We start from the raw sequence: 12,218 nt of genomic DNA on the forward strand, positions 1-12,218 counted from the left end.
ACTACTGGTGTGGTCAGAAAATAGGCAGATACTAAGGAAAACAGTATTATGGTTCCTCAAAAAGTTAATATAGAATTAACATTTGATCCAGCAATTGCATTTCTGGATATATCAAAAGAACTGAAAGCAGCTATCAGATACTTGAACACCCATATTCAGAGCAGCATTACTCATGATAGCCAAAAGATGAACAGAAATGACGTGTCTGGATGAACAAACAAAAAATGTGGTGTTATCAACACAATGGAATAGTATTCAGCCTTTAAAAAAGGAAATGTTGACACTTCTTACAACCTTGAGGACATTATGTCACATAAAATGAGGTAGTCACAGGCCTCCCCAGGTGGCTCAGCGGTTGAGCACTGGGCTGCGAAGCTGCCCGCAGCCTCTGCAATCCCCGGCCACTGGCGAGGGTCCCACAGGGCGCGACAGACCTTTCCTGCCACTCCCACTGCTCCCCTCAGCAGTGTATTTCGTCAGCCAACCTGTTCTGGTCCCCACTCTGGCTCTGGTGAATTCTCTCACCCTCCCGTGCTTCTGACCGTACCCAGTGCTTGCATAAATAAATAAATAAATCTTAAAAAAAAAAAAAAGAGGTAGTCACAAGCAACATACTGTATATTCTACTTTTATGATGTATATGAGTAGTCAAACTCAGAGAATTATATGCTTAGAAAGCAGAATGGTGGTTTTAGAGAGTTAGAGGTAAGAGGAATGAGGAACTATTGCTCAATGGGAAGAGGTTCAGTTTGGGAAGATAAAAAAAGTACTGGAGATTGATTGGCAGTGATTGCTATGATGGTGTGATGGTACTCAGTGCCAATGAAGTTTACATTTAAAAATGCTTAATGGTTAATCTTTTTCTTACCACAATAAAAAATTTTAAACCTGTTAAAAAATATCAACTTTTTCTTTAAAAATTACTAGGTACTTGGGAGTCAGATGTAAGTGGCATTGTTAATCATGAATTAACTTAAAGCTATTACAAGGGAATTTTTTAGAACTAGTTTATAGAAGAGATGTACACTGAAAGTTATAAATATAATTGAAACAAAATGACATTCCAAAAATGAATAAAAATACCTTCAATTTATAAATTTATTACTACAGTATAGTACCCACTGTGTTAGAATTCACTAACATTCCCTCGCTACACCTCCTACTATTTTCCTTAATAAAAGAACAACAGAGGGGCCTCCCTGGTGGCGCAAAGGGTTAAGATGAAACCTATGAAGCTGTCCACAGCCACTGCAGCACGAGTTCGATCCCCAGTCAGGGAGGAACCCACATGGTGCAGCAGACCTCTCCTGTCTTGCCCGCTGCTCCCCTCAGCAGTGTATTTGAGTTGATCTGCCTGTTTCGTTCCCACTCTGTCTCTGGTGAATCCTCTCACCCCCAACACATCTGGCCTGTACCCCAATTCTTGTATGCATAAATTAAAAAAACTTAAAAAAAATAAAAGAGCCTGCCTTGTGGCACAAGGGATTAAGCACTACACTGTGAAGCAATCCGCAGCCTCTGCAGCACAAGTTCGATCCCCAGGCGGCGAGGGAGAAACCCACAAGGCGAGGCAGACCTCTCCTGTCTCTCCTGCTGCTCCCCTCAGCAGCATATTTCAGTCAGTCTGCCTGCCTGTTCTGTTCCCCACTCTGTCTCTGGTGGATCCTCTCACCCCCTGCATTTCTGGCCTGTAGCCCAGCTCTTATATGCATAAATAAATACATCTTAAAATAAAAAACAAAAGAACAACAGAAATGATGCCTCTTCAGGGAACAATATTATTCCTATTTGTCTTTTCTGTGAGATAAAGTTAGTTTCTAGCAATGACCATTATAGTGAAAAAATCAAGACATACTCTACTATATGACAAAACTGCAAATAAAACTGTTAAAAGTACCTAACAATAGTAAACTTATACACATACCTTATTATATTATTTTCCACAAGACAAGTTTATCTTTAATCCATGCCACTCTTGAAAATAAAGGACTATTTTTTATATATTTTAAGACCAAATGCATTATTTAATGGAAAAATACGTACATAAAAGGATAAAAAATTTACAGTGCTAAAAAAAAAAAAAAATTTACAGTGCTGAGTGCTAATTTCTCTATAATCTTTCAAAGTTACACCTGAATTCTCCAACTGCTTACTGGTAAAATATGGTGATAATACTTCATTTGCTCTGGTCCCAAGGCACATTCACAATCTATTTCCATTTAACTCTCACTTCTGTGGTTTTCTATCTACTGTCCCCTCTGCAAAGTCTAGAATACCCTTTTCCACAAGCACACCCAAAGTCAAGCCCTTTAAGACTCAGTTGCAGTACCCCTCTCTTCTGTGAAGCTCTCCACTGACAAAGTTCTCCCTTCATTTACTTGCTTCAACACATATAATGCTCTCTTCCTGCTTTCTAGAGATCTAGTAAGCATTTATCACACCAAATAATACTGATTTGCATTCTATGGCTTTTACTGGTGATATTTTTTTCTTGGGGCAAATATGTAGTATTCATCTAACTAGGCTCTCAAATGTTTGCTGAAAAATGTGTTTTCCTCCTCAAAAAACATGCTTACAGACAGCTACTAAACTGCATCATCCAAAATGCTCATCAGTATCACAAAAGTTTCCCTCAGGCTTTGAAACTAGTTCTCTGCATTTCTATAGAGCACATTCTTGATACTTCCTTTCAAAATGTTAGAGCTAAAAGCTGGACTTCATAACTTGAAGGAATTATTCCCAAGAGAAGCAATGAGCTTTCCCTGCCATCCTTGTCTCTGTAATCCTGCAGCTTCTTTACTATCTGGAAAACAGGAATTTAATAAAATCTATTACACCATCTAATACAAAAGCAAAATTCTATTACAAAATAGCAACTTTTGTAAAAATATAAATTGTATTTAGGAAAGATTTTAAGACTATAAAGATCCTACTTGTTGTAAACAACTGACAGTTTCAGCTTAAAAACTGACAGTTGTAAAAAAAAGATAGCTTCCTAATTAAGGGGAAAAGGTATTTCTTCAGAAACTTTGTTTCTAGGCTCCTATTGGGACATCCCATTAAAATAAGTCATGCAAGGCTGTTTTTCTAGAGTGGTCCACAAAAGTTCAGAATAGCATATGTTTAAGCTGTTGAGCTCTGAATCACATATTGAGGCTTAAATTCAGAATTCTCATCATCCCCTGAACTAGCTATTGGTCGTTGGCCAAACTACTAAAAGCTCACTTTTCTCATAGCTGGGAGATAAAGAGACTGTAACACATATTAAAAACAAAACAAACTAATAAAAACAACCCCTAAATGAGACATAAATTTTGAACATTTAGTATGGTACTTAAACTCAAGAAAGGAAATCTACTTTTATTCCGTAACACGTAGACTATGGCAGTATACACCCTAACCACTGCCTATATAAAACTCACCAGCATTTATATTCAAAAGATTTCAGTGACGTTTGTCATAAATCCTGTTTAACAGTGTGTGCTACAGTAGATTCTACAATGTTGGTAGCACATTTTTGGACAGGAAACAAAATTTGTTGCTACTCATTTTTATATAAAATCCTTAATAGGTAAATTCTGAATTTTAATCCCAAATTCAAGAATGCTGGCTGCAGTGAGCAACAAACTAAAATCATATTTTTAAAGACTAAATGGTGGTTTTTCAGTTTACCAATTTACAACTCTGGAATGATTAAGGAATATGAAAACTACCTTATCTGTCTGTCCTGAGTGAATGTAGTTACGGCAGCACTCGGGGTGCTGTTTTGTGGCACACTAGATGGAATCTGGACCATGCTTCCGGCTGCTGGCTGCGAAATCACCATTGTGTTATACAGTGGGGCTGCAAGAGTACTCTGTGTCTGACTGGGAAGAGATGTTTGTTGACTGTGCCCACTCAGTACATTCTGTTGACTCTGCTGGAAAAAGAGAAGATTTAATACATAAACTGAAAAAATTGATTCAGAAAGTATGACAGAGAAATAAGTAGCAGGACACATCCCCCTGGGAAAAATCTAACCACAAAGGAATGACCTGTAGGAACTGAGAATAACTGGTCTTCAACCTCTTGTTGGAAGATAAGCTATGATTTTAGAAGAACATCATAACAAGGATGATATAAAACAGCTGAAAAATCCTGCTGCCCAAAGTGAGTGACCAACGCTAGACATTTTTACATATTTCACTGAAGCCTTGGGAATTACAGTCATAGATCATATACCAATTACCAAGTTTTTCTGTAATACTGATTAATCCATCATTGCCCCAACAATCTAATCTTCACATGTGCTAAACTGTTTTGTTTTACAGCCTCTTTTACAAGTCAGCCTCTTTTACAAGTCAAACCTTCTTAACATACAGAAGTAGTGTGTATTCTCATTTTAAGCAAATGACAAAATTTTGTGTCAAAATAGTTAAAACATTTAACATTCAAGAATTTAGCAATTAATAATTTTGCAGAAAACATTTTCATTATCACTCTCAATTCTGTACTAACTAGTAATGTTAATTTTTTAAATATGATATTGTTCGAGAGAGAACTCCATTTCAATCATTCATTACCTGACTTGATGTACTTTGTAAAGTCTGCTGTTGAATCATATGCTGAGTTGCACCAATGTGTCCAGTATTCATTCCACTTTGAATTTGGTTAGTTTGAACAACCTGACCTTGCATATTTATAGGTGTGAGTTGCTGGATGCTAGATGAATTTCCAGAAGAAAGTTGAACAGAACCAAAATTCAATCCAGAGGCTGATTGCTGTAAAAACATCTTTAAAAATAAAGATTACATTATAGTGATCTTTCTAGGTTAAAAACAAAGAATGAAAGCAAAAACAAGCTACAAATTAAATTTTAAGAGTAACAGAACAACTAAATTATTTTGAATGAACAATTAACAAGAAATGACTCCTAAATAAAACATGATCCTTACTATTTGTTCTCCAGTCATTCTAATGTTAGAAAAAATGCTATAAAATTCAAAATCTCTACTTGGCTGAGCATTTCACATTTGGGGGACTGTTTGTTATATCAGCTAATTCAGTGCTACTCAATGTCCTTTGGTATGGCAGCTCTGCATCTCATCATTTATAATTTATAGCATTAGAAAGCAGTTCTCACATCCCCTTTGTTGAAGTTTCCCTTAACAAAGTCCTAGTCTCCTATGATAAACATAACTTTAGGGTGGCCTTATGATGGATTAAGTAAGACTAAGTCAAATTATACCTACTAGAATATTTTATTAAGACAAAATGATTGATTTATAAGTGCTATGCCTACATGTAACTAAAAATCAATGTAAAATATAATTTTTATAACATGGATTTAAGCTTACTAAAAATCAGACTACTGAGAAATGACTCTAATATTGAGAAACAAGGATGCTGACAGAACTACTCTTAGAAATTAATTTCTTTAAAGATTATTAATGCAAAAATACTGAGTAGACAATGAGTATTGCACTAAATTGGAAAGATATATCTCAAGTCACTTTTAATTAAAAAGGTAAAATTTTCTAAAAAACCAAAATGTGAGTGGTATGCTTTGTTTATATTCAACTATGTAATTTACCTGGAGCCCTTGACCATGAACCATTTGAAGCTGTTCTTGAATTTTTCTTAGTTCTTCTTGTTGTCGATGAATATTTGCCTCTATCATCCGTGTCCGTTGTTCCAACTGGTCTTTAAGATGCTGCATGGCTCCTAATTGAGCTGAAAACTGAAACTGAAGTACCATGTATGGAAAAAGTATAACATATTTTAGAATTACTTATTCCTCATAATTGTGTAATGTGAAAAGTAAGCAGTGTCTCACGAGCTAAGAATGTTATGCCAGTTATCAATATATTGCCTCTCAGCATCTAATTCACCCATCTTTTGCTTGGCTTTGTGATACTGGAGCTGGATCCGATATATTCTTTGCCAGCAGGCACAAATTTAGTCATGTCAGTAGGTGGTGCTCAAGGAGTGCTGCAAAAGAAGATGCTTATCTTTCTAATTCTGGTGCTTTTCCTTCTTGCTAGTCATCACTAGCAACCACAGTAGGTGGCTTTCTAGAAAGTCTCACATCCATCCTAGTGAGCATCTCCCCAACCCAACAAGTCTTACTGATACCTCAACAGGTAGCTTCTTGTTTGGCAGCCCTGGCCTGTAGAACCTTAGTGAAATTCTCTATCATCCAGTGGCTATAGTTAAGCCTGCCCCATGGGGGTGAGGGGTCAACTTGTTCTTTCTGGAGTACTTTATCTCTGATTTAGGATTGGCTAGTGGCTGATCTCTACATCTGTTATTCCTGTATTGTTTTAGAATTTCTCAACTACTTGCAGTAGTAAATCCCTTTACGACTTCTGAATGGATCTTAACTGATTATAAGTACAAACTGGTATTAGAAGACCTGAGCTTATACTGTGGTTCTAACACTTGCTATAACAAGAAACTTGACTTCATTTCTACCCTTAAACAGAGGAAAAAGTAGCCTACAGCAAGTTATTCACATCAAATTCTGTCATCTTGAGCACATCATTAGAAACTTAGAAAATCTGAGAGATAACAGAATATCTTTTTAACTCATATTGTCAACTAAACTGCTTCTTAGACAAGTACGAAACATAGACTTTTAAGACCAGACAATCATGAGTGAATGAAAGCATATGTGAATGAACAGTTATTTTATTCTTGGGGTTTTCAATCTTATGTGTTTTGCTTGAGTCAAAAGCAGTTTCTATTTCTTACTCCTTGAAATTCAGCCAAATTTGATGGCTCACCACTTAAATATATATAGGCTCATTGTATTCATGAATGTTCAGCACAAGATACAGCATGAGAATAGAAAATTTCATTTTATTGGAAATCTGCCTTAATCTGAGTGAGAAATATGCCCCCCGCCAAGGTTTTTTAATTCTATTTTCAAAAGTATATACTGAGGAAACAATGAATATTACTTGTCAAAGTATAAAACACTTCCTTCTAAAGCTGACAATTACCAGATTACAAATTTATATCTCAACTCCCTCATGCCTTTATTTTTTTTTTTTGTATCATTCAAAATATTTGGCAAGCAAAAGCATATTATCCCAACTAAAGTTATTTATACTTTAGGGTAAATATAACATTGTAATTTAAAGGATTTCCATCAGGTACAAATAAGAAAACAGATATAAACACAGGCAAAATAAAAAATACATGAGAAGAAAAAGGCAAAAAGATTGACTATCACTGAAAAGAAATATGTTTGAATACTGATTATCATTTTAGCAGAACATCTATTACTTATTCCATGAAACTATCCCTTTAAAATGTTAAGCAATGCCTATTCTGTATCTTGAGATTAGTAAGCTAATAATATTGAGTGACTGTCTATATATGCACACTCTAATTCTGTTAACCTACAGATAAAAAGGATTTGAGGACTCAATGCTGATAAAAAATGTTGCAACTATTATATTTAATAATATAGTGCTGTTATAAACACTATATGACCACATGTTGCTAGAAATCAGGGTGACATTTAATTTTTAGCATCATCAATATATTTATACAAGTATCATTGTATGATAATTACAAATATATGTAAAATTTAAACAATAATCATATAAAGTAAAGTTATCTTTATAAAGATATTTTTACCTAGTGGTTAACTTATCATTATTTGATATTAAGATACTGATATATTTGATACAAAGAAAACAGAAAATTTTGGATTATTTTTACAACTACTCAGTAGTATTTTTAATGTGTTTGAATCACTGAAGGGGTACACAGTCATAAATTACAAGTTGGGAAGCTATAATCAAAAGTAACTTAGTCACTTCTGTAATGTCGCTCCTTGTCTTGTTAATTTCTATATTTAGGCCTGCTTCAGGACTTCATTCTTTTAGAAAACTTTTCTTCGCTTCCTTAGGCTGCGTTAAGCGTCCATCTAATGTGCTCACATATGAACTTGGGTACCTTGAGTGCAGAATACACAATATTATACTGTACTTATATCATTACGTCTTAACTATATAATAAAGTCTTTTAGCATAGATATCCTTGTATACCCAACAGCTGCAATACAAGGATTGCAGATGATATACAAGGAACTCAATAGACATCCTTATACGTCATGAGTAGTTATATAAATTAAAAATTATTCAATTCCTCCAATATCCATAGAACAACAAAATGAACAGCTGTATTTCATCTTTAGTATCCTTCTTCTATATGGGGGTGGTGTTAGAGCATATTAAGCAGGATAATTCTTTGTTGTGTAAGACTGTCAGGCATCCTGAAAGACACTGAATATCCCTGATCCTAACCTATTAGGAGCCAGTGGTAACCGAACACTGACAACCAAAAATATACCTGGATGTTCTAACTGCCTACAGTTGAGATTCACTGCATCTATAAGTACATGTATGTTTTAAAAATCTGTATTATCTTCAGTACAATTTATCAACTGAAACAACAAACAAAAATACCTGGGACATGCCTTGTGGAATTGGTAAATTTGCAGCTTGAGACATCACTGGCTGAGTTAACGATTGACCAACAGACTGGGAATTTATGGACTAGAGTAAAATAAAAAACAAAACAAAACACTGAAGTGATAATTGTTCCCATACATGAGTGCTTCAACCAGAAATATAACATATCTTTATTACTGAATCACTATTTGACTCATTCTTTTTTTAGCTGAATACAGGCAAGGCTTCCCCTCTCCACTGGAAATAACTGCTCCCTATTTATATCTTCCAAGTGACCCACCACATTATGTTGTATGGACTCCCAATAAAGATGACTGAACATTCCCACATAAAACTTGAGCTGGAAAAGACAAATCTGTCCCTAAAGGAGAAAAACTGCCACCCAGTTATCCCTAGCCCCAGGACTACCAGGGAAAGGACAACCATAATCTAAAGGAACCAGAAGAATTGAGAAAACTGTTCATTGGTGGTCTGAGTTTTGAGACTATAAATGATTGTTCTAAAGAACATTTTGAGAACCAGGGGACACTTACAGATTATGTGGTAATGGAGATCCCCAAACAAAACATCCCAGGGGCTTTAGTTTTGTGGCTTATTCTTGTGTTGAAGAAGTGGAGGACACAGCAAGTGTGCTCAACCACACAAGGTTGGTGTGTGTGTAGAGGAACCAAAGAAAGCTATTTCTAGAGAGGATCCTGTAAAGCCTGATGCCCATTTAACAGTGAAGAAAATTTTTGTTGGTGGTGCTGAAGAAGATACAGAAGAATATAATTTGAGAGACTACTTTGACAAGTATGGCAAGACTGAAACCATAGACAGGTAGGGTGGGATAAAAAGAGGATTTGCTTTTGTAACTTTAGGTGATAGAGTGACAAAATTGTTCAGAAATAGCACACTATTAGTGGGCATAATTGTGATGTCAAAAAGGTCCTATCTAAGCAAGAAATGCAGTCTTCTCAATCACAAAGGGTCAGAGAGGTGGATCTGACAACTTTTGGATCATGGAGGAAATTTTGGAGGTGGTGGAAGTAACTTTGGCCATGGTAGAAACTTTGGTGAAAGAGGAGGATATGGTGGTTGAGGTGGTGGCAGTGGAGGTAGTTATAGAAGATGGATATAGTAGATTTGAAGGTGATGGTGGCAATTTTGATAGTGGTCCTGGTTAAAGTATTAGAAGAAACTATGGTAGTGGTGGACCAGGATATGGAAACTAAGGTTACAGACATGGTGGCAGTGGTGGAGTACATAATGGTTAACCACAGAGGAAATGTTGGCAGCAGTAACTATGAAGGTGGTGGGAACTACAATGATTTTGGAAATTATATGGACAATAGCAATCAAATTATGAACCCACAAAGAGGGACAAGTGAAAGAAGCTCAGGTATTTCCCGTGCTGGTGGTTATGGATCTGCTGATAGATGTGGTGACTGTGGTAGCAGAAGGTTCTAAAACTTCAGCAGAAAAGGGTGACAGTTCTTAGTGGTAGAGCAATGAGGAGTTGTCAGGAAAGCTGCATGTTACTTTGAGACAGCTGCCCCAAATCCATTAGAGGAATTGTAAAATACTGCCACAAGTGGTATGCTGATCCACAGCCAGAAAGTTGCAGTAGCTTAAATAGGAAAACTTTCTTATTTAGGACTGTCATAGCTACAGTTTGCAAAAAAGTGAAGCTATTGATTAATGAAATATAGAGTCATGTATATCCCTGAAGTCTTTCATCTGTTGTAGCTTTATCTTTTCCTTTTCATTATATGGGGTACATTGCCCTGTAAATTGTGGTAATGGTACCAGAAATAAAAATTCAAGGAATTTTCAATTAAAAAAAGATGATTGGATTTAACTGCAACGTTGACATTTAAACTTTGTTATAAAATAGCTCTCGATTATCAGTTATTCATTGTATATCTAACATTTTACCTGAGGAAATCATTAAAGTGATAATGAATTTTTAAAGATTTAAATTTTTTTTTCTTTTAATAAATCGTTATTAAAAAAAAAAACAAAAACAAAGAAAAAGTCTTTATTCAGAAGAATATTAACCAAAAAGCTTACCTGACTACTAAATGATGACCTCCTTTGTGCCATCTTTTCATGAGTTGGTAAATGTTGTCTGGGAGGAGTGCTATTATCTGTTGGGATCTTTGTTGGTGTTGCTGAGGTTAGTCAACAAAAACAATGGCATAAGCACTTTTTAAAAAACTGTTCTCAAAGATTAAACTCAAAAGACACTTAGAAATAAAAACTGTCTTATAACCTAATAGTATAAATAAAGGTAATAACTCAATTAAAAGTTGGTCATAGTGGTGCCATTCAGTGGGAACGGGAAGGGAGAAGGATCAAAGTAGGGCACGGAAGAGTACAAGAGACTATGGTGATGGTTCATGGTGTCTTGGTGGTAGGAATTTTATAGGGATTACACCTGAGAGGAGAATGAACGATGTAAAAAAATGTATAAAGTAAAAATTAAAAACTTTTTAAAAAGGGGGGGAAAAAGTTGGTCATAGGACTTGAATAAGACATTTCTCCAAAAAAGACGAAGTAGAAAATTTCTGAAATTGTCCATATGAAAAATTACTCAACATCACGACCATCAGGGAAATGCCTATCAAAACCACAATGTGGTATCACCTCACACCTATCAGGATGGCTATTATCCAAAAGACAACAAGTGTGGGCAAGAATGTGGAGAAACTGGTGTGCAATACTGGTGAGGATGCTAATAGTGTGGCCACTGTGGAAAACAGCATAGAGGTTTTTCAAAAAATTAAAAGTAGAGTTACTGTACATGACCTAGCTTCTAGATACATATATCCACTTCTAGATTGAAGTGAAAAGAATTGAAATTGGGATCTTGAAGAGATATTTGCTCTCCATATTCACGACAGCTTTATTTACAATCATCAAACAGATTGACCGGTGTATGAATTAACAAAACTTGGTATATACAAACCATGGAATACTATTCAACCCTAAAAAAAGAAATCTTGCCATATGTGACAACACAGATGAACCTTGAGGACAACATGTGAAGAGAAATAAGTCAATGACAGAAAGACAGAAGCATAGTGCATGACTCCATTTACACGAACATATCTAAGGCAGTTAAATTCACTGAATCAAAGAATAGGATGGTAAATACAAGGGGTGGGGCAGAAAATGAGTAGCCAGCGAAGTTTCAACTAAGCACAGTATCATGCTCTAGAGATCTGCAATACAACATTGTATCCAATCAACAATAACATATTGTACAGTTAAAGATTTAAGAGGGTAGATCTCATTTTAAGTATTCTTACCACAATGAAATAAAATTTCAAAAGGAAATACTTATGAGGGGGAAATCTTTTCCTAAGAAAAAGAATCTTCCTGATGTTCTACCCAAGATATTGAATAGATCACCATAACCCATTTTTTTCTTTATTACAGTTTTAAAATCCTCAGAAATAAGGGTGCTAAAGTTTTTAAAAAATTACAAATGATAATTATATAAGTCTTCATAAAGACACACAAAAAAACCTTCAAAAAGCAAATTTAAAGAACAATTATTAGCTTTACCAATAAAAAAAGAATAGTTTTGTTTTCTTTTTGAGGGATTAAAAACAACTTAAACAATAACAACATAATTACCTACATATTTTACAGGCTATTTCATAAACTTAATAAGCTTAGCCTAGCTAAGTGCAAACAATGTGCCTTTTACTGGGAAAGTTAATTATTTCAGAAATGTAAAAATTTATGCTAAGTAGCATTTCATGA

General features: G+C 35.2%; 1 protein-coding gene and 1 pseudogene across 6 annotated transcripts in view; one reads left to right on the plus strand and one right to left on the minus strand.

The window, feature by feature from the left end:
• CLOCK (clock circadian regulator) overlaps positions 1-12,218 on the minus strand; it is a 93,035-nt gene that overhangs the window by 13,133 nt on the left and 67,684 nt on the right. For 4 of the 6 annotated variants that reach the window (XM_054688251.1, XM_037530634.2, XM_054688252.1 and 1 more), the window contains 5 exons: positions 10,518-10,618; positions 8,460-8,549; positions 5,573-5,725; positions 4,563-4,772; positions 3,714-3,919 (listed from right to left, as the gene is read on the minus strand). In XM_054688251.1, coding sequence (XP_054544226.1) covers positions 3,714-3,919; positions 4,563-4,772; positions 5,573-5,725; positions 8,460-8,549; positions 10,518-10,618 — 760 coding nt within the window. Of the gene's footprint in view, positions 1-2,064; positions 2,804-3,713; positions 3,920-4,562; positions 4,773-5,572; positions 5,726-8,459; positions 8,550-10,517; positions 10,619-12,218 lie in introns of those variants that run through there. The other 2 variants (XM_037530637.2, XM_037530635.2) reach the window with 2 other exon arrangements.
• LOC119261362 (heterogeneous nuclear ribonucleoprotein A3-like) lies at positions 8,880-9,945 on the plus strand (annotated as a pseudogene).

Source organism: Talpa occidentalis, unplaced genomic scaffold, assembly GCF_014898055.3.
Source record: "Talpa occidentalis isolate TD23 unplaced genomic scaffold, MPIMG_talOcc4v2.1 talOcc4.6, whole genome shotgun sequence".
Taxonomy (NCBI): Eukaryota; Metazoa; Chordata; class Mammalia; order Eulipotyphla; family Talpidae; genus Talpa; species Talpa occidentalis.